The following is a 27,298-nucleotide window of genomic DNA, read 5'->3' as shown; positions in this document are numbered from 1 at the left end:
CATTGGGAGAAGCGGACAATGTTTTCCAAAGGGGTCGATAGCGATCAAAGGGATGGACCTTCTTTGCTCTTCAAACTCATTAATTCATGAGCACATGGCGGTCCATGGCTCGTGGCGCCAAATAGCACCAACACCTTATCTCTCCATCTTTAACACGCTTTACGCGGGTATCTATTTCTTCAAATAACAAGTCTAAACACTTGCGTGAGACAAGGCCTCCGAGTTCACGAAAAACAAAGGAATCCGGTGGTGGTGCTTTGAAGTTACAATCATACTTCTCTCGAAGGTAGCTCTAATTTCGGACATCCGGATCTCAGAATCGGGTGGATTAAATTTAAACATACTCAAAAAATCATGGCGGTTTGCATTTCCTAGTACACGCTTCACCGAGCATGAGACCCTTCAACTCTATTGGTGGTTGTACTCCCCTAAAATGAATGTTGGTTGGTCGGTCCAACAACAACGAACGAATCGATCCGTGGAGGAAACCAAGTCTCTCATGAAATAACAAACAAAATTGGAGTACTCAACCCCGTAATATTTTTCCAAAGCATCCCATCTGTTGGAAAATAACCTGTCTTCGATTTGACTACTGTTGTTCCATGAGAACTGGGCCTTTCTACAAGTTCTCGTAGTTGGAAAAATATCGTAACATTTTGAAAGGGACGACGTAGCGATATGCCATCTACATAGATGCTTGTGTGCGTTAGGAAAAAACTCTGTCGGCGGCACTCATCGGGGCTAAGTCCCTGTCGGACCGATCCGCGGATGGACTTATGTCACCAAGCAAGCCACTAAAATGATGCGGGGGCCCACTCATAGTCATTTGTTGTTTTGGTGAAAGCGGCACTCGACACACGGTGAAAGATTTCCATGTTGAAGTCACCCCAACAAAAGTATCACGAAAGGCCACCGATACGGTAGTTTTGTAGGTAGCGTCTAACATGAAAACTGTTGGAAAAGTCCGAGCCAACTTAACACCTTCCGGATGGGCCCATAACAATCCGTTATCTCCTCGGTATTCTCATCCCGTCTCAACTCCTCAAAATAATGTTCTTTTGCTAACAACTCCGCGCAATCAGTAATTGTGTGAGACCGTTCATATCCATTTCCTCACTTACGCTTGCGGTGTAGACTTGGGATATACTAGAGATGTTATCATGATACCTATTCTTGATGGAATCAATATTTGTTTAGGTTTTATTTCACACTTACTCATCTCGACAAATACGAACTGGAGCGGTTAGTCGGTAGCAAATGCATGTCCTTCAAGGGTCTTCGCCAATGGATGGTTGTGAACACCATTAAAAGCGACAATTTTCCAACTATCGGCAGTCTTGCGCGTTGGAAAATACCTTTTAACTTAAATGGACATCCCGATTTCTTGGTTCCCGACCTTCTCTTTATTAGCCTTCTCTTACGCCTTCCTTCTTGTGTGACCGATACACACCCGAGCACTCACAAGCCAAATTCAATCTTGCTACTCGGTTTCCTTTGGCACACTCAGACTTTTCAATGACCACAACAACATTAACTTGTCTTCCTCTAGCGGTTTGCCCAATCGATTGCCTCCATACGTGTATGAAAGACCTAAACACATAAAAACAACAACTATTATTAATACACTAATAAAATTATATTTAGAAAATTTAAAAAAAATGAAATCAATGCCTACTCAATCATACCTCTTCAGAGTAAAAATTTACGTTGTATCACTTAAAAATCGGTTGACAATCCACATCATTCGAGTTTGCGGAAGATCGGTTCCGGATAGCGGCAAAGAATTCTACATATAGAAGAATAAAACAAGAGTCTCAAACAATGCATTTAGTTTCAAACGACCTACCATGTAGTTTCATCAAGAGTCCAAACGACCGGCCATGTAGTTCTATAGTGTAATGAAACGACGGCCATGTAGTTCGTAGTGTAATGAAACGACCCAGCCGTAATGTCGTTCAAGTGTTCTCAAACTACCGCCATGTCGTTAAGTAGTGTTCTCAAACTACACCGCCATGTCGTTCAGTAGTGTTCTCAAACCTCTGAGGCCCATGTCGTTTGATAGTGTTACCAAACGACCCACCATGTCGTTTGGGCTCGGGTTTTGCATTCATTCATTTTGCATCCATTCATTCATTCATTCAATCAATCAAGTGTTTTGTATTCATTTTAATCAAGTGTTACCTCATTATTTAGGTTTGCATTTTGTCGTCGACGATTTTCGGAATTTCATTTGCTCGACTTGTCGTGATCTTCAAATTCTTCACCTTGACCTTCAACATTTTGTTCCACTTCTTCACTTTCAACATATCTTCTATTTTCTCCTTCTCTAATTTGTTGTTTTTCTCTAATTTGTTGTTGTACATCAAACATTACCTCAAATACTTCTTCTTCATCTTCATGTTCCATTTAGAGAAACTTGAGTGCAGAGAAACTTGAGTATGTAGAGAAACTTGAGTATGTAGAGAAACTGAGTATTCTATGTAAACCCTAAACTCTAAACCGAGGTGAATCATTATTCTATATATATTTGAAATTTTGATATATTTGAATAATTGAGTGAAATATATTTGTAAACCCCCAAACTAGTTTATTATTTACAATTGAATAAAAAATGAAAAATAACAAGTTTAGATATAAAACAGATTATTATTTTAGATTTGGATAATTTAGTGAAATATGTTTGAAATTAATTTTTTTTTTTATGTCTGCATTTAAATTTGTAAACCCTAAACCCTAAACCCTAAACCCAAACCCCAAACCCCCAAACTAGATTATGATTCAAAATTTGAAAAGAAAATAAAAAATAATAAGTTTATAAATAAAACAAATTATTATTTTGAATAATTAATTAAAATTTGTTAGCACTAAATTTGTAAATAACTCTAAACCCTAAACCCTAAATCTCAACCTAGTTTTATGATTCACAATTTTAAAAATAAAATAAAAATAACAAGTTTAGATATAAAACAAATTATTATTTCAAATAATTAAGTGAAATATGTTGTACTGAAATTTCTAAACCTTGAACTCTGAACTCTAAACCCCAAACTAGTTTATGATTCACAATTGAAAAAATAATAATAATAACAAGTTTAGATATAAAACAAATTATTATTTTAGATTTTTATAGCATGTTTGATTACATGTTTTAACTTGGTTATAAAGATACTATGTCATAACAGATAAAGAGTGTAGAGTGCATGTAGTTTTATTGATGTAATTGTGTTGTTTCTAACCCAATTTTTTAAATCGGATTTCAATTTTTCTAATTCAATTGAAATCGTTTGAGTGCATTTGGAATCGTTTGAGTGCGTGTCCACGTCGTTTGAGTGTACACTCAAACACGTGACCAAGTCGTTTGAGTGTAAACTCAAATTACATGTCCAAGTCGTTTGAGTGTACACTCAAACACGTGACCAAGTCGTTTGAGTGTAAACTCAAATTACATGTCCAAGTCGTTTGAGTGTACACTTCGGGCGACACCATGTCATTTGAGTGTTACTTTGAGTTTGAGTTACACTCAAACTAGATGGCAAGTCGTTTGAGTGTATACTCAAACGATATGGACAAGTCGTTTGAGTGTTACTCACACTAACATCGAAACTACTGGCGGCCATGTAGTTTGAGTGTACACTCAAACTACTGGCGGTCATGTAGTTTGAGTGTACACTCAAACGACATGACCGTGTAGTTTGAGTGTACACTCAAACGACATGGCCGCAGAAGTTTGAGTGTTAGTGTGAGTAACATCGAACTACTGCTGGGACCATGTAGTTTGAGTGTACACTCAAACGACTTGGTCATGTAGTTTGAGTGCACACTCAAACGACATGGCCGCAGTAGTTCGATGTACACTCAAACTACATGGCGGCGTAGTTTGAGTGTACACTCAAACTATGGCCGGCGTAGTTTCAATGTTAGTGTGAGTAACACTCAAACGACTTGGTCGTGTCATGTCGCCGGTGTACACTCAAACGACTTGGCGAAGTCGCTTTTTCGTTTAACTTAAACGACATGGTCGTATGCGTTTTTTTTTTCAATTTCAAGCGACCACCATGTCGTTTGAGTGTAAACGTAAAAGCGACTTCACCAAGTCGTTTGAGTACATTTCGCATCGAACGGCGTCGTCGTGTCGTTTTGAAAACGTAAACAACCCAGGAGGGTTCGTTTTGGCAATACCGGTTGAATTGGTTCTTTGGGTTTTGGGCTTTATGGCAAATTTGTAATATGGCAAATTTGTAAAATTTCTTTTTTTTTGAAGGGTTGCCCAATCCAATTTGATGAGTGCCCAATGGAATCACCTTTATTATTTTTAACTGGTAAACTCTCTTCAGCCACTTATTAAAGGACAAAACACTTCTATCCTTAAAAACACTTCCTCATTTCTTCATCTCCAAACAAATTGGAGAGAGAGAGAGATGGCAGGAGTTTTAAATTTCCAGCCAACACCATTTTTCAAACCTAGTTGTTCAATTCCAAGAAACCTTAACCGCAAAACATCTTCACTCATTATGGCTTCTTCTTCATCTTCATCAACACCAAGTACCATAACTCCTCCACCAAATTTCAAACCACCTCAACCAAAACGCTTTGCAATTCGTCCAGATAAGATTCTTGATATCTTATCTGCTTCACTTGCTCTTCTTTTTCGTCTTGGTACTGGAGTTTTTGTTTCTGGGTATGGAAAACAATTTGTCTTGTTTAACTTAATTGCCCATTTTAGTTTACCTATATTTTGTTATCATTTGTGCAGATATTCGGCGTCTTTTGTATCTGGCAGTGAGATTCCGTCCGACGAGTATGCTTTTGAAATTGCAGGTAAATTTTGTGTGGAATCTATTTAATTTTCGTATTAAATATACACTTCAGCGGTACCATTTACCACAATTTTATTGTAACACATGAAAATTTGCTTAGTTAACACTACGATACTACATTCAGTGAGAGAACAACTTAGAATTCCAATTAAGGGTTTTTAAGAAAGCGGGAAGAAAGGGAATTAAAGGGAACGGGGAATAAAGTTCTAACTGTCTGAAAAATAAAGCGGAAGAAAGAGAACTCGGCCAATGACTTGAAACCCTGCTTTCCTTGCTAACAGACAATGACATCGGCTGTGCTAGAGGAAGAGAAGAAGATGGGAAGGTGAAAAAGAAGAAAAAGAGAAAACAGACAAACAGTCATTGTGACAGACATACGTTTTGAACCCCCTACATCAAAGGGAGTTTTCGTTGCTCGATCTCAATATAATTTTTGTAACTGACGTAGTTTTAAAGTGGGAAATAAGTAAATAACTGTGACAATTGCCACATGAGCCTGAGAGTATACTCCTGTGAGCAGTCTGCCTCATCCCATAATTTTATGACTACTTATGCATGGAAACTGTGAAATATGAGACATTATGACACGTGAGAATTCACACTTTGGAATGCTAGATCAACCTTTCCCGTATGGCCATGCATTCATTCTAGCACACACTCACTTGAATTGCATGCTCATATGTAGATGCATCCAATTGATACCCTAAGATGGGATAGTGTTATCATTTTTGGTGAAGATGATGTCCACCAAAAATAACATGCTCATACGGTTACATTTAGGTCATTGTGGGATTGTTTTCCGAAAGATGATCTCTCCTTTCAACGAGTATCATCAACATTTTTATTGATGCAAAAACCCTTGTCAATATTCAAGAGTTATGCAGCATCCTTTTTAGTTTTGATTAACGACTTCAATTTTACATTATACACTGGTTGAAGTAGTATGAGAAGCTGATATGTTGCGCTCTCCACTTCAACAAAGTCATCTGAATCAGAGTCATCCTCGTGTAGCAATACAAGCCGATGTCATTTGGATCTTTAAAGTCTGTTTCTACTAATACCTTGCCCCGAGATAAATGTCTTGCGCGTTACTATCATCATTGTGTGCTTAATCATGAAAAGAGCATGAAAAAGAAGAAAAAAGGATTGATAGTTTGTCTCATCATTTCAAAATACCCCGTATTCAACAATCCAACGTATTTTTTTACTTCTGGGAGTTTCTCAACTTATACCGTGATTCCCTTTAACAGGTTTCAAGGTGAAAGAGACCTCGAAATTAGGCCCACGTCCCGAGAAGCCTATTGCAATTTATGAATTTGAGAGGTACTAGGTTTCACTTCTTCTCCACTTTCTTTGAGCATTCACTGGACTTAGAAGGTTGTAATGGATGTTCATGGTTAGTTTCAAATTACTTTGATTTTATTTTTATTTTTTTAAAAGATTATGTTTGTGATAAAATATAGACTGAACAAATTTTTTGCTTGTTTCAAATTTGGATCTCAACGATGAACTTTGGAGCCCTCAGTTGTCCATTCTGTCGGAAGGTAATTGTTCAGCTTATAGCAAAATTATTCACGTGATTTTGCAATTGAAAATTATCCCTTTCTTTTTAGTTGCTTTCTCTTACTGTTTACTATGTCATGTACCTGAGACCATCCTCCACTTCATGCCCTTTTGATAAAGTATATGTTGCACATTAGTTTCTGGTGGAAACTACCCCTATTTCGTATGCTTTTGGTTCCAACCTGTCAATCTGAAATGCTTACACTTTTCCTCACCCCTTGATATTGGATGGTACACGTCAAAGTCAAATTAACTGGAAAGTAGTTACCTCATTAGATATGAACTTTATCTTGCCATGGGTGTATCCCATGTGAGAATATTTTTCTGCTTACCGCGACCAAATTTTTTTCCATCTTTGTTTTAATCGGGTCATTTTGTCGAATTTTATGTCTTTGTGTGTCCTTTATATTTGAATGGAAAATTAAGATTCTCTGGCAGTCTGGCTCTCCTCCTGGAATGTCTCTGAGTTCTGCATGTCTCTAGGGGTGAGATCCACCCAAAAATCCTTCATTTTGTCATGAACTCGTGACTCTTGTCCCACGTGGGACTATTAGATATTGGTTCACACACCTTTTACAACGACATTGTTGGTTGAACAATAATCATGGTTGGAGGGGGTAGCCGGTTGAACATTAACCACGTCTGCTTAATCGCGAGCTTTCGCTTCTTCAATATCGTGATGGTAGCCGGTGTTTTGAGCTTGGGGGCAACGCCTATACCTGTGGCTTCAAAGGGGTAGCATATGTTCTCCCAACTTATAAGAGCGTGAGATGTATCTCCATCTGGTCCTGTCCATAAGAAGTTCCTGCATAGTCTGTTAATCTCTTCATTAACTCTTTGTGGTAGTATAAAAGCCGAGAGCCAGTAGATACTTAGGTTGTTGATCACAGGTTTAATAAGTTGCAATCTCCCTGCATATGACAGAAACTTGCTTCTCCAACTGTGAATTCTGTTTGCAACCTTTGATAAGAGTGGCATGCAATCTGTATAAGATAGCCTAGTTGTAATAAGTGGTAATCCCAAATACTCAACTGGCAGTGTACCTTGGCTGAATTGGATAGCATTTCTGACTTCATTGCATAGAACATCATTAATCCCTGCGCAAAATATGACTTTTCTGTACATTTGCTTCTAACCCCGAGCAAGATGAGAACGCATTAAGAGTCTCTTAAGGCCTTAGCTGTATCCAAGTCTCCATTCATGAATGCTGTAAGATCTTCTGCAAAAGATAGGTGAGTAATCACTGGATTATGGCATCTATAATGAAGTTTATAGTCACCACCTCTTACACTCTCTAGTATGAGGTTTGAAAAAAGCTCCATTACCAACACAAAAAGGTATGGGGACATGGGATCACCTTGCCTAATCCCTCTTTTGCCTTGGAAATATCCATGTGGTGCACCATTAATCATGATAGAGAAAGATGGAGTCTGAATACAAGCCATGGCCCATATAATGAATTTTTGAGGAAAACCCATTCTTGTTAGTGCAAATTCCACTGCCTCCCATCTAACTGAGTCATAAACTTTCTTTAAATCAATCTATGCTGCCATTCTTGGGGGGTAATTGTCTCTATGATAATTATGTAACAGTTCATGAGACAATAAGATGTTGTCTTGAATACTCCTTCCTTAGATAAAAGCTGATTGGTTATGTGACACAATCCTTAGCATAATTTCCATCATTCTAGAAGTCATGGCCTTAGTAATACATTTGTAGACCACACTACAACATGATATAGGCCTGTAGTGACTCAAAGAGGTAGGACTTAGCACTTTAGAAATCAAAGTTACATAAGTAGAATTTACCTCTTTGAGTAGCATCCCTGAGACAAAGAAATTCCTAATGGCTTTGATAAAATCATTGCCAATGATTCTCCATGCTGACTTGAAAAAGTGAGCCAAACCCATCCCCCCCCTGGTGTCTTGTCACTTTCTATGTTTGAAAGAGCCTCAACTATTTCATCTCTTGTGACATCCTCTTGTATCTTTATATCATTACTCAACTGGTGCCTCGGCAGTAACTCCCTAACAGAAGAGAAGTCCAACATATGAAGATTCATAGGACTATACAGACTTTTGTAATACTCTACACACTCCCTACCAATGTCATATGTATCCTCTATAACCTCATTATTCCCATCCCTCAAGCAAGTGATCTTGTTCATCATTCTTCTTGTTTGGACAGACTTGAAGAAATAAGCTGTATTGTCCTCCCTAACTGTAATTACTTGATCCCTTGACTTCTGCTTGTTCACTGACTCCTCATTTAATGATGCTCTTACAAACCCAGTTATTGCTTCCCTTTCCTCTTGCATGAGAGCTGCATTCAAAGGTTGTTGCTGCAATTTGTCTTGAACTTCATGCAATTTTGTTTTCTCCTTCGCAAGTCTGATTGTAACATTCCCCACTCTTTCTTTATTCCACTCTATCAAAGCTATTTTAATATGTTTCAATTTCCGCATAAGGACATACATTGGATTCCCAACCACTTGACATTCCCATGTCATCTGTATCTCAGCTCCATATAACCATTCTCTTTGGACCAGAAATTAAAGTATCTAAATGATCTCTTCTTCTTGTGTTTCTGTGCCAATGAGTATACAACCATAGATGAATGGTCCGACACTGCCCCAGGACTCAGAAAATCTGCCTCAAAGTCATTATGCTCATCTACCCATTCTGCATTCACCATTACCCGATCCAGCTTGCACCATACTCTTATATCTTGTCTGTTATTCCATGTGAGAAAGTTTCCCCTATACCTTAGGTCAATCAACCCTGAAAGAGATGTACAATCCAATAAGTCACTATAGTTACGTGGCCTCACAGCTAGCCCTCCCATCTTTTCTTGAGAACTCAGTATAGAATTGAAATCCCCTATCACCATCCATGGGACTTGTATTCTATTAGACATGTCTATAAGGTCATTCCATGCCCTTCTTCTAATTCTGCTATCTGTGCTTGCATAGAGTGCTGTTAAGACAAAAGTTTTGCCATTAACTAGTGCAAAATCAACACTAATGTACTGCATATCCCTCTGTATGTGGATCGCTGTGCAAATATTTGGGTCATAACAAACCCAAATCCTTCCTGCTTCACTAAACTGATAATTCTCAATCACTTCCCAACCTGGGCATACTTTATTTCTAACTCCATCCATATTAATTTGTTTCACCTTTGTGTCGAGGATGCTGAACACTGCCTAATCAAATCTTTAACTTCTAGCTGCTTAAACCCCATGTTAAAACCCCTTATATTCCAGCAGGCCGTGTTAATCATTTAAACCGATTTGATGTTATGTTGCTGTACCTTGTTTGGTCCTTGTGATTTGTTTGCTGTACTTTCCCAGAACCACTTGTTTGATTCTTATTCACTGTTTGCCTTGAGCTTTCTGTTCCCTGAGCTCTCGGTTCCTTCACTGTAAGTCCTACTTTAGGGCTTTCTTGCTGTTTACTCATACTCACCCCCATTTCTGGTTCCTTACTTCCATCATTCCCACTCGTGTCTTTCTGCTGCTGTTGCATCTCTTTCTCAGGCATTCGATGTTCAGTTCTCGCTTTTATCATGTGTTTCCTCGTGGGGGATTGCCATCCATTATTTTCAGTCTCTGCTGCCACACTCTCTTGCTCATCTTTCTGCTCTTGGGTTTTCTCTATAAGTGTCTCTTTCTCTTGTGTTTTTTCCTGCGATTCCTTCCCTTTCTTTAACCAGACCTTAGGTGGTTCTTTCTCTGCATGCCTATTCTTAGCACACTTCGCATTTGTGTGTCCAAAGACTCTACAGCCCATGCACAATGGAGGTTTCCAATTGTACTCGATTGGAATGCTAAATGCTCTCACCTCATCAACGACTACTGCCACTTCAGTCTGAAACTTGCAATCTACTTCCACTTCAACACAGATTCTTGCATATGTAGTTCTCGTCATCTCTTCTGTTGGCTTATCTGTGAACATTGGGATCCCTATAGCACTTGCCACCTGACTGAAGCCCTTCGAGTCCCACATCTCCAGTGGAAATTTTTTCATAATAATCCATATAGGTATGGTTTTAAGCTCCTTCAACTCGGCTTCCACGAAGAGTTTCCATGGCCGCACTACGAACAGCTGACTAGCTATGTTAAAGCTTCCTATGTCAAGAACTGTATCTCTGTCTTCATCTGATTCAAATTCAAAGGCGAACATCGTGTCCCCATAATGAAAACTTATTCTTTAGTCTCCATGTTCAAGTAACTACATCACGAACGTATAGAAACCCAGGTTTCTTCCCTACGAAGCTGCCCACTACAAGCTTTTCGTATTTCTTCTTTACATGCTCAAACTGATTTGATTTGACGTGCACTATAGGTTTCCCATCTACCATAGTGGGTTCAATGTAAGACAAGTCTTTCTTCCCTACTGATTTGCGACCAAGAATTTCAGCCCACGATGACTTTTTTGGGTTTTCAGAGTTCCCTAATGTTTCGGATCTTGCATTTGTGTTCTTATCAGATCCGCCTTCTCCAATAGTTTCTGCCTGAGGATCCTTATAAATCACCAATGCTTGTTTATCACTTGCACTGTTGTTAACCCCCTCTACAGGCTCACCTTGCAACAAATCATTGTGAATCTGCATCATTCTCTTTTGCACTAGTTTCTCTACTGATCCTTCTCCAAATGTGTTCAATACCATAGCTTCTATCTCTTCCACTTCATCATCCCTAGCAGGAGTACTGGGATTACCTTGATTCAATGATTCCCCCTTGTTTGCAGGAGAAACCCTAGTATCTGATTGTGTATTTTCCATGGTTTTTTCCTATCATTTAGCACTTTGATTGCTTTTGCGTGGCTGATTACTATTAGATAAGCTTCGATAAAAAGAAAAAAACTGTAGAAAATTTGGTGAACATTATAGTGCATTCAAAGATCTTGATGTTAATTTAGCCGAAGTGATTAAGAACAAGTATGGAACTACCAACATAATTAAAAAATCACAAACCCTGAAAACAATTGTAACCAAAACCCCGAGTACTCTTTTAGTGATAATAACTCAACCAAATTTACTTACTAGGAGATTACTATGCCTAATATATAATGATGATTTCTTGATCAACAAGGATCCTTATTTTCCGCAACAACTCAAAGATCATACTAATTCCTAGAAACTCAGCTAAAACAGGAAATCATATTACAAAATAAAATAAAGATGACCACTGTCAACCGCTTGAACATGCACATCATTGAAGCCCATGTGTCCCCAATGGCATACACATCATGTGCAGACCTCCTCATGCAAGTCTTCATGTGCAAACACATTAGTAACATGTCTTCCATCTGTGCGAGCGAAGAACATGTTTCTTCATACGGTGTGTTACTGTTGTTTAAGTACTGTAGCACACGAGCGAGCCTTGTGTCAGTTAATAGTCTTACAGGGCTCTGTGGATATCACGGAAAAAATGTAGCTACTACTCTCAAAATTTGATTGATATCACTAGTGAGAAAAAAAAAAAAAAAAAAAAAAAGGAAAAGAAAAGTTAAACTGATATAGATGGAACGGTCGCGTATATTCTCTCAAAGGTTGATATGATGGTCAGATAGGTGATCTTATGGGGAAGAAGTTAGTAATGATGATTGTGACTTGTATCAATTTAGTCTGGATCAAGTCTCTAGATGTAGTTTTGGGGAAGAGGGGTTCCTTCTCATATAGATTCTTCAGGTGTCTTTTTGGGCTTGTCAAATTATTCTGAAGGTATTCAAATGTAGCAGAGTTGGACTTGGACTCTGTTTCCTTGACATGATTGTTTCCTGTGTGGGTATCCTTTATGCAACAGGAAAGTAATTTCCTGCATGTAGCGGGAATTCTCATGGATTTGGAAAATACCCAGGCTATAGGTCTGGACCAGGTATGTACTTAGGGATGATCTAGGTACTCTGGCCTGTACTAGGCCAGCCTAGGTGAATTGAACTCCTGGAACGATGCAGCTCATCTGTGATTTTATCAGGCCTAACTATACCCTGCAGCCAATTTGCAAGGTGAGTTGTGACACATGTTTGTGAGGAATTATTCCATGACAGAGATCTATGGATAGTGGCATGCCACTTTAGAATTACACATAGGCTCTTGGTTTATTAAGAGAGAACATGGTATTTGGTAATGTACTATTACACATCCATAAAATCATATGTTGAAGCCTCATAAGGGTCCAAAAAATCCAGTTTTGCAGTGGGTATCTGTATGCTTTCTCAATTGCCAAAGTAGTCCTTTGTGCCCAAATTTTAGTCTAGGCATGAAGGTTCATAATACATCTAATATATCACGAGTTTGTTCAGTAAAATTCTATTGTTGTTAATGGAGAAGAAGTTTGGAGAGATAAGAGAGAAAAAGAGGATACGGCCTTGTATCACTTCTGTATATGTATGAAAATAAGAGTTAACAATAATAGAAACTTCCTAAAAAATGGGTCTGGGGCGCTGCCCCCAAGCCCCCAATGGACCACCTGCACATAATGCAAGCACCCTATAGCCCCTCAGGGGATGTCCCTTCGAACTCTAACTACACATGGTTGGTATTCAATTATGTCGAACTCTGGAAGCTTTAGATAAAGGAAAGTTCTATATAATGATTGCTTTATTTTATTGATTACCGGACATTATCGTTAATCTTTCTACTCTACCTGCTATAATGCTTTATGATATCTTATTTGTCCGCAGGTGAGGGAAATTGTGGCAGTTTTGGATCTTGATGTTCTTTATTATCCTTGCCCGAGAAATGGGCCGAACTTTCGGCCCAAGGTTGTTCAAATGGGTGGCAAACAACAGTTTCCGTACATGGTGAGATGGACATTTTTTCCTTTCTGAACTATGTTTTCAAAACAATCTCAAATATCTGCCCTCAAAGGGTTAAGCTTATATAAGTACATATACTTTTTGACATGTTGATCTCACATCTATTTTATTTCCAATTAATGACTTCGAATTTGCTGATGTCATCTTCACTACCTGTAGTTATTGCTACTTGTTTATTGTATATAGCCATCAGTGTAATACTTAATAATTTGGCTCCCGGGTTGAACTCTGAACTCTGAAGGTATGGAGCAGAACATACTTCTCGATTGCATGATTCCAAACCAGAAATATGATCCATTCCTTGATTGCAATCTATTGGGAGATTCGTTATATATGCTTTAGTTTTTCATATGGAGCATTTTTCCCCTTCATATATGAACACAGTTTCCCCCCCCCCCTGAAATGGAACATTTCTTTTTCTGAAATAGGTTCTCTCTTCCTAGATTTCCTTTTACCACCCATCTCTTGGTATCCCTCTCTTGATATCCCTCTCAGAGTCTCAATGACCACATTCTGTAGGTTCTAAAGCGTGGTTTCCCTGCTTCATGATTCTTAGTAGTTCCTCTATGTTAGATGATATTCATGACACCTATATAATCTTTTTGATTTCCAAATGAAACATATCATGGATGAAGTTATCCTCTCCCATCAGTCTTGCCGTTTACAAAGCTGGCAATAAGATGAGCTATGTTGAGATGTTTGTTATAGTTCCACATTGGGATGTGTGAAGCCTTGCAGTATAGTATAAATGTCCTAAGAGCATCTTTAGGAGAGAAACCAAGAAAACACCAAAATTTTGAACCAAAAAAACACCAACCAATTTCAGGAGAAACATCAAATATTCGACATCAAATGACGTGGTTTTGGATACACCGCGCCATATAGCCCACGCGGCTTTCTCAAAACCACGCCACTGAAGCCCATCTTAAAAGCCCAAGCCCACGTGGTTTTCCAGAAACCGCGCGATGTGTCGCACATCAACTTTTTTCTTTTTTCTCTTTCCAAATCTCTAGCGCGGTTTTCTCAAAACCGCGTGATTGAAGCCCACACTCTAGCCCAAGCCCATGCGGTGTTAAAAAAATCGCGTGTGGTTCCTGCGAGAGAGATTTGATACAGCACCAAAGCTGGAACCAAATTTTGGCCGATTTGGTGTTTTTTTGGTGTTTTCATCAACATGTGTCTCTCCTGAAGATGAAAAAACACCAAATTATTGGAAATTTGGTGTTTGATACTAGGATAGTATCTCACCTAAAGATGCTCTAAGCCTCTCCACTTATCACCAATTGGTTTTAAGTTGGATGGTCACAATGTTTAAGAAGCTACTTTTGTGGGGTTGGAAGAGTTCTAGTGGAGACATCCTTTTGATATCGTCATTGATTGTGGGATAGAATTTGTTTGGTATGATATAGTTTCACAATTGCTTGTGCAATGGCAGATGTTACTTGAGTGCACTAGATGATTTTGTTTAGCGGATGAATGTTTCAAATGATGATACATTAATGTGCTAACATGTGTAAAAAGACTGACTAGAGGCGTATAAAAAATAGGTGCATGGTAAGGGTTCATTGGTACTTAATAAGGTTGTGACAGGTGCCAAGTTTGCTCTGTTGCAACCATGAATGTCCCTTGTCTCTGCTCCCTCTCCCCCTCCTCTGTTTTTTAAACTTTGCTCCGGGATTAACCGGATCCCATTGGAGATTACTAGCAATTTACATGCAAAAGTAGTGTTTTTTTTTGGCGGTCAGTAAATGTAGTTGATAACCATTCACTTATTCCGTTGTTATTGCTTTAAGCAAGTCCACCAGCTCTTTAGCTGAACTGATATCTTGCTAGTGAAATTTGAGGAGTTCAGGTTGACTTAATGTTTTATAAAATTTAAAGATAGTTTCTATGCAACTAGTTTCATATAAGCGAGCAAAGGGATTTTGTGAATGTGAGCAACTCTAGATGGTGCGTTGACATGATCGACTTCAGAAGAAGTGGTTGTGTTAAAAATTGGGTGAAAATCGTAAATGGGTTTGTCTCCGTGTCTTAAGTGGTAGTACACTAATAGTAGTATCAAATTGGATAATGACTGCTTTGGTGAAAATTTAAAAATTCTATGTGGTAAATTTATTTCATCTGGTGAGCAGGGGTTGACTGCAAGATGCCAAGATGTGTATGGTTGCGGAATATGGAATTACTTGTAGCTAGGATGGAGAAATGAGTGTGGCCAGTGGTCTATTGGCAAAACTATGACAGGTTGTTTTTTAAGATCTTAACCTCAAGCTCATAAGTTGGGAGGGGATGGGGGTTTAAGGGGAAAATAGAGGATGGAGAAACCGAGGGTTTCAGTTGATAAGTTTTTCTCATCAACAATCTTATATAGTCTTAGTAATGGATCTGTATGTAGGTGTTTACAGGCAGAGACATCAATCCAGGAGTGAGGACTTATATCTTCCATTAAGCAGTATGAAGGTTGTTACTGAATTTGAACAAGTCGGGAGTTGGAAGACCATTCGAGTCTCTGGGCGAGGTTAAATTGTGCAGAAGTGAAACTTTTCCTACTACCTTTCACGCTCCCTTCGGATGTGGACTCTGTATTTATGAGCAGCGGGAAATCCACTAATGGAGGAGAATGGAGATGGGACATAGGCTGTTGTTTCTTTGGAACTGGGTTAGTTTCTAAAGGTGCTAGATTGCTATCTGTATATTTGAAGTCACAGATCATCTAGTCAGAGAGTATTTATTTCTCCATTCCATTCCATTTCCACCAAAAAGTTCGGATCAGGTGTTCTCCAAGAAGGTAGGTCATTGATGGATATGTGAGCTGTAATTTTTTTGGAAAAGGTCGAGGATGTTGGGATTAGTGCATTTTTTAGTTAGTGAAGAGTCTTTCCCTCAAGTATATATATAGGGAGTTTTGGTCTGTAGGAGTTTTAATTTGATTTATTGATAATTTGTAAAGAAGAGTCTGGTTTAGAATGGGTAGTGGGTTTGAAATTCATGATTGGGAGGGAGTGCAATGTTGAATTCTTCAAAGTTTTAATTTTTTTCACTTTGGTTCTAATAAAGCTCTTCCATACGGTAACTGAATAAGGACATTGGGTTGCAATGTTGAGTTCTTCGGTAAAAAATGCATTCACAAAGTGATTATTTTTTTTTCATTTTTGATTCTAATAATGGTCTTCCATACCGTAACTGCATAAGGACGTTGGGTCTTCTGGGATTTTTGTGTTTGGGACAAAAACTAATTAAGGTGATCTTTATGTGCTCTTGAGTGTGATGCTTCCTTCTTTGTAAAATCCTAAATTTTGTTTTGTAAGTTATCTCTTGTGATCGAGTCCCAGTTGCATCTACTTAGGTTTAAGTGGGCTGGTGTTCAAATTTAGATAATTTTTGTTGCTGCACTCAACTAGAATTTTTCTTGATGATGCCTTCTATTTCTAGTTTAGCAAAGCAATTACAACTCTGGTCCTTATCCGTTCTGTCATCGTAAGTGAACCATTTGCATATCCTCAGATTGCTCAGGATCTTCCAGTTTTTATTCCTTGTTCTTGGTGATGTCGTAAGACACATGAAGGGTTTTCATGCTGCGGATGTTATCAATTGTGGTTTTTTCGACTTTCCAAATTGTTGGAGATCTGTAAGTGGTGAAAATTTGAAAACAGAAGAGATTTCTGAGAAGAGAGGCAATTATAATTTCATTTTCTTTCAATTAATTAATTTCTTAGTTTGAATTCTGGAATTGCATAATGAGCAGGGGCATTTGTGTCATGTACCGGCATAAAATTTTGATTCTGGTAGATCCTCTTGAGCTGCATCCAACCATTGGCTGAGTGTAAAAATACCTCGGGATGCGTAAAGTGGGAACAAACCTAATTATGATAAATTTTAACCATAAAACATCATTGTTTTTTTTTTTTTTTTTTTTTTTGGTTGGCTTTATCTCCTATAACTTGTATGTTTGACAAAACGCTCCTTAGTCCTTACCATATACTGAAACAGTCCCCAGCTTCCCCCACCCCCAGCATATGCACAAACAAGCACCAACATTAGTAGAAATAAGAAAAGATAAAAAAATTATGCATTTTATTTTGATTGACATCAAATGCAATTCACTTATTAACCAACCTATCTCTCTAGCTTCCTATTTGTTCGTTGCACACGTCTTTTAGTTGGCCATCATGTCTTCTACTAGATAGCTGAGGTTTACCAGATAGACTTATACTTTGAAATGGGAGCTAAGTATCTAATTTTCCTTCAATGCAGGTTGATCCCAACACAGGAGTTGCGATGTATGAATCAGACAGCATAATCAATTATTTGGTTGGAAAATATGGTAAGTTTGCCTGTTCAATTCAGTATATCCCTGAATTGTCCTTATCTTATTTTTGCCAGGTGCCAGCTTGCTTAGTCGGTAAAGTTTGTAGGACTAAGAGTTGTTTCCTCAAACCTGTCTTCAGTAGTTTCCAACACCATAATAAACCTAACCTAAAAAAAAGTTAAAAAACTGTCAAGCCTTTAAGAAAAATATCTTTAGCATCCTAAAATAGTTTCGACTTTCTAGTGGGTTTTATCTTATCTTTGATGCCAATACTTTATCCAAGAAAATGCTATGAAATTTTTCTTTTTTTGGTGGAAGCAACAGATTGTGATACTCTTCACTTATACATATTTTTATTTGTGGGTTCATATTCCTTTCCTGTTCAGGATACTTCTTTCTCTGTAATTAGTGTCAATTGTCAAGTGTAGTCATGGCTCATTAATGGAGTGGTTTCATGCTGACTTCTTTCTGGTCACTTTTTCTTGTTTTTCTTTATCTTTGTCGTCTTCATTATTTTCAAGACATTCTGTTTGAGAAACAAGAACTGTATGTTGAAGAGATGCAAATGTTACGATAGATGATTGTACTGAGTATTAGGGATGGGGTTACTAGTGTAAGTGTGGGAGAAGATGATGTATCTTATTGGCGGAAGCTTCAACAATGGATGAACATCAATTATGATTAATGGACAAAACACCTAAATCTAAGGTTTAAACCTTCGAACATGAAGAAAGAAATAATATTCATAAACAACCAACCTAACAATGAAGGTCTAGATGCTTTTATATAAGAAAACAACTACTAAATCTAATTGGAAACCAAATAGGAAACCATCTAATTCCTATTCCTAATTGAATTAGGAAACCAAATAAAATAAAAACTACTAATTAATTATTTATTCCATGCTCATGCATCATACTCCCCCGCTTGAAATAAACTCGTCCTCGAGTTTGTTGCATGTAGATTTGTGAATATTCTGCAAAACTCTTATACTTTATTATCACCCTCCCTCCTAAGGTTCAAAGGAATTCGACCTCGAATTTTACCCAAATAATGGCTCACAAAAGAAATCATGAACCACAATGCTAATAATACTCCATTTTGAAACGTCCTTTTAGAAGAAATTGGGAGCCGCAGCTCACTAACTATGTGCTGAAAAGCATTGTTGTGCTGAGTAAAATCCTTTTCAAAGTTGCAAAGGAAGGGATCGATATAATCACTTCGTGCGTGCTTCACATGACCGATAATTATTGTGCGTGACATTAATACTAATCCACCAACTGGAGGAAGCAAATTGGACAGACCAGAATGTATTGAACCACTGCCTAATAGTGACCCATGTGGTACTGAAAGCCGAAAATCAGAAAGTCTTCCCCGTGCTAAATCAAATAATTGACATTCCTTATAGCCCAGTCCAAAATAATTTGTGTGTAGACGCCCTTGGACCTGCTGGTTAAAAGTCCACAGTGGGAAGTCCAATTTAGCACGAACACTTAGAATGTGAAAAAGTTGTCTTCTTCCTTTACCATGAACTTGCAGAAGTTGGGTTAGATTTTCACGTGCCCAAGAATCGAAGCAGCCATGTTGCAACTGAAATTGAAACACACAAGTAGTAAACAACCTTGATTGCTAAGCACTAAAAACCCAAACTGCTAAAATATATGCCTTCTCTTTCTCTGTCGTTGTTACTAAAGGAGTTATAGAAGGTATACGAAGAGGAGGGGTAGGTTTGGTGTCATCTCCTTTTGTCTTCTCAAAAATTTGTGTTTCCTACTTCTGATTTTGGTGTTCTGTTTGTTCATCACCAATTCGCGCAGCACATGTATCTCTCTTTTGGTACCCCGCATCTGTTTTTTCTAAAGTGGTTTTGACTTGAATTGGTGCTGGTGGATCAATGGCCAAGGGTTCCACCTCCCCTACAGCAGTAGCATAGTCTGAAATTGTCACTTTTTTAGCATGGGTGTTCTCCAACTCTAAAAAATAGGACTGGTAGCTGGTGTGTTGTAAAAACCAGATTTTGGAAGAGAAGAAGTACAAGAGAGACCAATTGATGAAGCAGTAGCTGGGACATTGTCACCAATTGAAATTGTCTTCTATTGCGGCTCTTCTTTGCGCTGTTTTTCTGGTTTAAGATGCTCTATTGCAATACCATGTTGACGTTCCTTGATATGAACAGTAACAAGTTGGGGTAGTGGGGCATTGGTTACCCGAACTGGATGAACAAATTCTTCATGAATTTGGTTTGCAAGACGTCTTTGTTGATGCTCATGAAGGTGGCTGTGGATTTCTCGACTTTGTCGTCGATAATCTCCAAGAATAGGGTGGTGTTGGTTGTGGTAACGTGTAACACTGCCATGACTTCTATGTGCATCACGATGCTTCTTGTTGGGGATTTGATTTGTCACCGGTGGTTGGGGATCAAAACAGGATAACAACTCGTTAATGAGATGTTGTTGGGATGGGTAGTATGTCTTGGGATCAGCATACTTACCTTGGTGAGAATATCCCTCATCAGAATATTCATCTTCATCGGAATCAATAAAAGACTCCTTTTCATCGTAATTGTAGGATTCATTACGAAAATACAATCTTCGTGGCTCAAAATTTTGGCGGCTGCAATTGGGAGTTGGGGAATGAAATCTAGAGGGAGGTTCATACCTTCTTGGAGGAAATCTCGCGCGGCGGCTGTGGGTACGGTACTTCGATCCATGGGGACTTCGCAGTGGTGGTGACTCTCTTCTACCTCTTCTTTGATAATCCATCACAATATCTCCCAAGAAATTAATGGCTCTTGATACCAATTTGATGCATCTTATTGGTGGAATCTTCAACAACGACTAAATCTAATTGGAAACCAAATAGGAAACCATCTAATTCCTATTCCTAATTGAATTAGGAAACCAAATAAAATAGAAACTACGAATTAATTATTTATTCCATGCTCATACATTAGAAGAGCTAAATGTGGTCTCTATTCTTGAGAAAATAAGAGAAAGTAAGATTTAGATGGTATGGACATATATACAAGGAAGACTTACTAGTGCACCAATAGAAAAAGAAAGATTAGTTTGTGTAGAAGGTAAGATAATATGATGACGACCAATATTAAAGTGGGACAGAGTTATTAGAAAATAATTTAGGAAGCTAAAAATAACAGATTATATGTCTTGTACTAGAAAAGATTGGAGAAAGAGATTTCATGTGGTCGCCCCAATCATATTTGTAAATGCAAGGTTGATGATGATTATGATGATGTTCATACCTGGAAAATCTGTTGATAACTTGTTCAAGTACACTGGAAAATCTTTTTTTTTTTTTGGTCAATCAATTTTTTTTTTTCTTTCAATTTTTAACTTTAAGGCCTTACGTAGGAGGATGCAGTTATAACAGTGTACTTGATTAAAAAAGAAGGAAAGATTACTATTGAGTAATGACTTCTATTCGATATATATGTACTTGAACTGTAGATATACATTGTTGACTTCATCTTTGTCTTCTTGACTGGTTAACTGCTAGTGTCTTTACTGGCTCAAACTTATTGTCTTTTATACTTCACTCACCTTTCCTTCTATTTAAGGATGCTTTTAACGATCCCGAAAAATACATAAAATAAAAAATAAAAAATTAAGGATTCTTTTACCTTGAAAGTCTTTAAATGCTATGTTCCCATCTTTACCTTGTTGACTTCGGTGTTTATAGGTGATGGCACTGTTCCTTTGACTTTGTCACTTGGGCTACTTACTGTAAGCTTTTTTACCTAGTGCACATTTAACCTCTTTATACTAGTTCTGGCTTTAGTTTCTTTTGAGTTACTGTATCCCTAGGATATTGCTTTTAACATTTTATACCGTTTATTTCTTATATTGCAGACTTTAACAGAGGGATTTGCCATGATTGGTCGTATGGGAAAGGTAAGGAAGTCAAATTCTTGTTCTTTTCTTTTCTTTTCTTCAAAGGTTCAAACTCATTTGGTGTCATACCTGAAGAGATGAAGATGATACTGTTGTTTTGGGTGTAAGGCAAGCCACCTTAAGCATTAGAAACTTCTTCAAATAAATTTGAGTCCTAAATCTTTTCAGATTAAATTCTTGCCTGAATCATCACTGATGCTGCTTATACTTTATTTTTTCCTCAGGGTAGTTCATATATACCTTCAAAACTGCCACCTGAACCAGTTGAACTATGGGCTTATGAGGTTAGATCTTAGAGAATGAAGAGTGTAACCCACATCTCTACTTGTAGTACTACAGGCTTTGATATCTGATATTACCGTTGTTCCGTTTGTCTTATAGCGCCATGACATGGTGTGACCGCTTGAGTATCTTCTGATGTCCTATTCGGAACATATGATTTCATTTTCAGGCTTCCCCCTTCTGCAAAGTTGTGCGTGAAGTTCTTGTTGAGCTAGAGTTGCCTCACGTACTGCACAGGTATACACGTTATGTCCTATTTGTCAAGAGGTAGTAGTCACCAGAGTGTTGAATTCTTTAACTCTTTCCACACTAAGTGTTCAGGGAGCCAATGTTTCTAGATGTTTCTCTTCTTTGGCAGATGCCTAGTGGGTATTCCTACCTTTGACTAATGGAAAATGAAGTAAAATTACTAGAAGAATTTCCAATTAACTGTGAACTCATTTCTAGGATTTTGAAAATATAGATCTCAGAATTTTTCTGTGTTCTGTGTTCTGTGTTGTCTGGCAATTACAGTTATATTCAGTCATGCCCTTAACAAAATTTTGTGATAGTTGCTTTCATAGTTACATTTAGTTGCGGTCGTTTTGCCTTTGTTATCTAAGTATATGTATGTCTGACGACTTTGTAAATTTAGAATTTGGTGAACAGAGCACAAATTTGCAAGTTGGGACTCAGTAGAACATGGACTAACACCACCTCTTTTATGATTTTGTACCAAATATGGCGGAAGTGTTGAATTGTAGATCATGTCTTACAATTCGATTGTTACCCTTGAATCCACAAGGAACACTTTTGAAATATCAAGAACAAATAATACAAGTTTATGGAATTTTATTGATAATTGCATGAAAATTCATTACAATGAGAGTGTTTTTATATATAAGAGACACTAATTCACAGAAATAACTTACTAGGGACACTTAAATTGTGTTGGATGTTCCGCATGGGTGGTAAAATACTAGGAAGATCTTCTGGTACTAAGTCCTTAAATTCCTCCAACATAGTCTGAATTTTAGGATTAACCGTCTCATTAGTTTTATTGTTTCCTTTGATAACTAGGGCATAGATTTCTCCGGTCTCCTTGGAATCTTTCAAGAAATTGCTAGATATTAAGAAATTCTGCACCTTCTCTTTTGAAGCTTCGGACGCAACTGGATTTCCCATCGGAGCAAGTACAACTCGAACACCATTCTTAGAAAATGTGAAAGTATTATCTTTCCCCCAATGGGTTGAATCAACATCATACTGCCACGGCCTTCCCAACAAAGAACTTCATCCAACGACTACCGATTGAAAAAGAAATCTTACACCTAGAATCTACTAGAATCTACCCTTGTTTCACCAACATCCTTTATCCAGCCAATTGAATATGGCGAAGGGTGTTTTTCAGTAGGTAATTGCAGCTTATCATCCATCTCCTTGGAGACAATATTCTCACTACTTCCTCCTTCAATGATCAAGTTACACCCGCCCATTAACTGTACACTTGGTTTGGAAAATGTTATGGCGTTGTGGGTGCAGTCCATGATGTGGAGTAAGGAGTAACTTCCGAACTACAAAGGAAACTCCATCATCAGCATATACTTCTTCTTCTTCTTCTTCTTCCAATTCAGCATCGTCCAATTCATGCTCTTTGTCATGCGTGGTTAAAGTCACTTGGGCTCTTGGGGACAATGGTTTGATCGGTGTCCTGGCTGTCCACACCTATAGCATTTATCATTGTTATGGTGGAGAATATGGATTAGTAGAGCGGTAAAGCGGTTAGGTGATTTTGACTTTTGAAGTACTAGCCCCTGGTTTAAATTTTGGTTAGGTTGGGTTGGTGGTGTGGAGGACTGTTGCATGGGTGCTTTTCCTGGTCGTTGCTGGAAGGTAGAGGTGTTGTTAGTGTTAGGGTCAATGTGAGATTGATTGAGTGCTGTGTATGGTCTGCTAAGGCCAGGATTTTGGTCAAGGTTAGATTAAATGGGAGGTGTATATGGTCTGCTAAGGCCAGGATTTCGGTTGGTCTCTCCATCATGGTTTCAGCCCTTAAAGCTAGTCGAACAACATCACCCAAAGTATGTGCAGTCTGCAAGGCGATTCCATCTTGAATATTGTACTTCAGTCCGCTAATGAACTTTGTTGCTTGTTGGGAATCTGACTCACTAAGGTCATTGCGGGAAGCCAATCTATAAAATTCAGTAGTATACTCATCCACCGTGCGATAACCTTGTCGACGATTATGGTATTGTGAGAACAAGACTTGATCATAATCAATAGGTAAGTATCTACCATGTAACAGCCGTTTCATTTTCATCCAAGTTCTGATAGGAGGTTTGCCTACACGAGTATGAGAGAGTTGAATTTGATCCCACCATGCTGAAGCACCAACCTTCAATTTGTAGGCAACATACTTCACTCTTTTTTCATCAGGAATTTCCATGAACTCAAAGAACTTTTCTACTTCAGACAAACCAGTCTAGGAAATCTTCCATGTGAAGTTGACCATTAAATGAAGGCAGATCCATTTTCACTTTGAATTCATTCCCCCTTTCTCCAGAGTAATCATCTCTCTGAAAATTCCTCCTCCATCGTTCATTCCTCAGAAGTCTTGCCAAATTCTCCAAATCCTGATCACTAGAATCACCGCCATATGTGGCAACACGTATATTTTCAGTCCTTACTTCTTTCCTTCAAATTCCATTTCCATTCCTTACTTCTTCCCTACGAACTCCAAGATCGGCACCCCTTTGCGGTAGTCGCAGATCCGGTGTTGTAAGGTTGGTTAAACCCACCACCAAAGCCTGAATTTGACGTTGGGTTTGCGTTTGAGACTCTACTAGCTGCTCAACCATGTCGAGAGTTTTTCGAGCCACGTCAAAAAAATCTCTCTCACCACCATTACCACCATTAGAAGTCATCACACCAGGAAAAATTGGCGTAGCGGAAGTGTTGATTTGTAGATCACGTCTTACAATTCGATTGTTACCTTTGAATCCACATGGAACACTCTTGAAATATCAAGAACAAATAATACAAGTTTCTGGAGTTTTATTGATAATTGCATGAAATTTCATTACAATGAGAGTGTCTTTATATATAAGAGACACTAATTCACAGAAATAACTTACTAGGGTCACTTGGCAGTCTATTATAGACTGCATTCTAAAAGTAGATAATTCTAACTACTAATAATAACTGCCGATAACTGAAATCTATTAGAAATCAGTCTGCAGATAACTGAATTCTACCTGAATTCAGTCTTTATCCTACATCAAAATAATATTTTGTTATTAAGTTTGGCTGCATTTTAATACTGAATCCTGGGATGTCTGGAACCCAAAGTGCATCACAATGACCAGAATGTCAAAATGTTGGTCTAAGCTGTGATATGAGAGGGTCCCAAGGAATAATCCCCAATCTATTTTCTTTTTGATCGCTTAGAATCCCTTCATTGTCACAAGTAATTTATTTATCCAAGGAACTTTTGTGGGCAGTTTACATGCTTTTTTTTTTTGCTTGGTAAGTTAAACACATATTAAAAAAGAATGGAAAAGAATTACAAGTTTTCTAGGCAGTGCTAATGCCCATAGTCACTCATGCATGGCGCACATAGAAACCGTAAGGCACCTCCCATTTATATATCCATGGGGGTCTGCCATTACAAAATATGATCTCCTTGTTAGCCAGTCGAGACACTCTCTTAGCAATGATGTCAGCTGCTTGGTTGGCTTCCCTCCAAGTATGGGTCACTCGCAAGGAAGTACATGCACGAGAGCATAGTTTCCATCTGTTGAGAAGTTCCCATGGCATAGATGATGAGTTGGCAGCAGTTACCGCTGCTGATGAGTCAGATTCCACCCACAGGTTATTCCATCCCCTTGACAAAGCTGCCTCCACCCCTTCAACTATGGCTGTACATTCGGCTAGATAACATGTAGTGTTGCCCAATCCTCCACCCAGAACGTATAGGAAGTTGCCATTGTGGTCGCGAAAGGAGACCCCAAAACCCCCAGGCCCAGGATTGCCTCTGGCTGCACCGTTAGTGTTGAGCTTCACTTGTGCTATGGCTGGTGGTATCCAAATACAATGAGTCCTCCTTCTCGCAGCAGCAGTGTTCATATGGATACCCCATTCATTCAGAATTCCCGCATCAGACGGCTCCGTGTGTCCTTTTGAGAGGTAAGAGGTCGTGATGATATGTGATCTTACAATGCCCTCGCAAAAGGCTTTTGATACTGCTTTGTCTTGAAAGAAAACCCTGTTCCTATGTTTCCATAAGCCGGTCATGCCTCCAAAAACTGCAGCAGTCCATAAATGTACAACTCTCGGGCTACTATTCTTGCTCAGTTTAATGGCTTCCTTCATGTTCCAACATGAAGGAACATGAAGGGGGCAGTTTACATGCAGTCATCAGTTTTCCTGTGAGACCACAATAGCAAAAACGAAATCAGCATCACTTTCCTTGGGGATCACTTTTTCAAGATCAAAAAGTTAAGTTGCAGTGTGACTATGGGCTGGAGCAACATGTGTGAATTGTCAGCCATTTTGCGAATATTTTTTGTGGCAAGTTCATCATTTTAAGTTTTAACATTCTTGGAGTCGACCATTTCTGAAGGGTGAGGCAAAATAGATAAATGCGGTGGGAAAACAAATAGTTATTTACTTCTCTCTTTCTATTTTCATGTTCTCCACCTTCATCTTGGTAAAAACACTCTTTTTACGAAAAATCTCTATCCTATGACAATAGATGAATCCAAGGCATTAAGCAATATGCCAAACCAGTCATTTGACAAGGTCATGTGAATCCATGACCAGCTAGGTATTATAATAAGGATAGTTGTGCCGTAATCAGTGGGGACAGATCTGATACAAATTGTGAAGATTACATCATTCATATGGAAATTAATCATCTAATAGATTAAAACTTTAAGTTCATGATGGATAAAAATAAGCACTGTGCTTTGTAGTTGTGATTACTCTGTATGCTCTGCAGTTTTTGGACATTAGCTTCACTATCAGCAAACTTGTTATGTTTTTAGACCTTTTACCTTTATAGCTTCTGGTGTAATTCTTGTATGGACTATTTTGTTATGATATAAATTTGCAATGCAGTTGCGCTCGTGGAAGCCCAAAGAGACAAATTTTATATCAGAAGGCAGGACATTTCCAGGTCTCCTGCTTCTGTTCTCATAAGTTCTAACTTTTTTTTTTTTTTTGCAGTTTTTTGCTCATTCAGCTTCGTAAATGCTTTTCATTGTTGTTGAATCGAAGGGCTGGTATCATCGTTCTTGTGCAGGTACCTTACTTAGAAGATCCCAATACTGGAGTGAAAATGTTTGAAAGTGCAGAAATTGTAGACTATCTGCGAGCAACTTATGTTCTACCGTGATCCATTTTGCCTAAAGCTGCCGAGGTTATTTGCTTGTATGTATTGTCTATATTTGCTGGTGTTTCTTCACTTTCTTTGTAAGCACCCATGTCTTTTCTCCATTTTAATATGAACATTCAATTTTGTGTCTTAGTGTTTCTTCTGACCCGATTCACCCAAATAAATATATGAAGCTATCTCACTAAGCTCCCTGATGAAGTGTCATAAAGATGAAAGATAGTG

General features: G+C 38.3%; 1 protein-coding gene across 2 annotated transcripts; it reads left to right on the top strand.

The window, feature by feature from the left end:
* Window positions 1-4,344: 4,344 nt before the first annotated feature.
* On the top strand, window positions 4,345-27,208 carry LOC147489238 (Thioredoxin family protein). 2 transcript variants are annotated; one of them, XM_086575183.1, is made up of 12 exons: window positions 4,351-4,678; window positions 4,754-4,818; window positions 6,068-6,140; window positions 6,343-6,361; window positions 13,069-13,188; window positions 17,455-17,524; window positions 21,209-21,252; window positions 21,379-21,420; window positions 21,645-21,704; window positions 21,872-21,939; window positions 26,800-26,857; window positions 26,984-27,208. In XM_086575183.1, exons 1-12 carry the CDS (start codon window positions 4,419-4,421, stop codon window positions 27,074-27,076), a joined length of 972 nt encoding a protein of 323 aa, XP_086431309.1. In that variant the 5' UTR covers window positions 4,351-4,418; the 3' UTR covers window positions 27,077-27,208. The 2 variants fall into 2 exon arrangements, with proteins under 2 accessions (XP_086431308.1, XP_086431309.1); XM_086575182.1 differs by lacking the exon at window positions 26,800-26,857 and having other exon boundaries at window positions 4,345-4,678; window positions 26,908-27,208.
* The last annotated feature ends 90 nt before the right edge of the window (window positions 27,209-27,298 follow it).

The sequence above is a fragment of the Coptis chinensis genome, chromosome 7, assembly GCF_015680905.1.
Source record: "Coptis chinensis isolate HL-2020 chromosome 7, ASM1568090v1, whole genome shotgun sequence".
In the NCBI taxonomy this organism is placed as follows: Eukaryota; Viridiplantae; Streptophyta; class Magnoliopsida; order Ranunculales; family Ranunculaceae; genus Coptis; species Coptis chinensis.
Note: the sequence above shows the minus strand (reverse complement) of the source record. Positions and strands in the feature narration are given on the sequence as shown.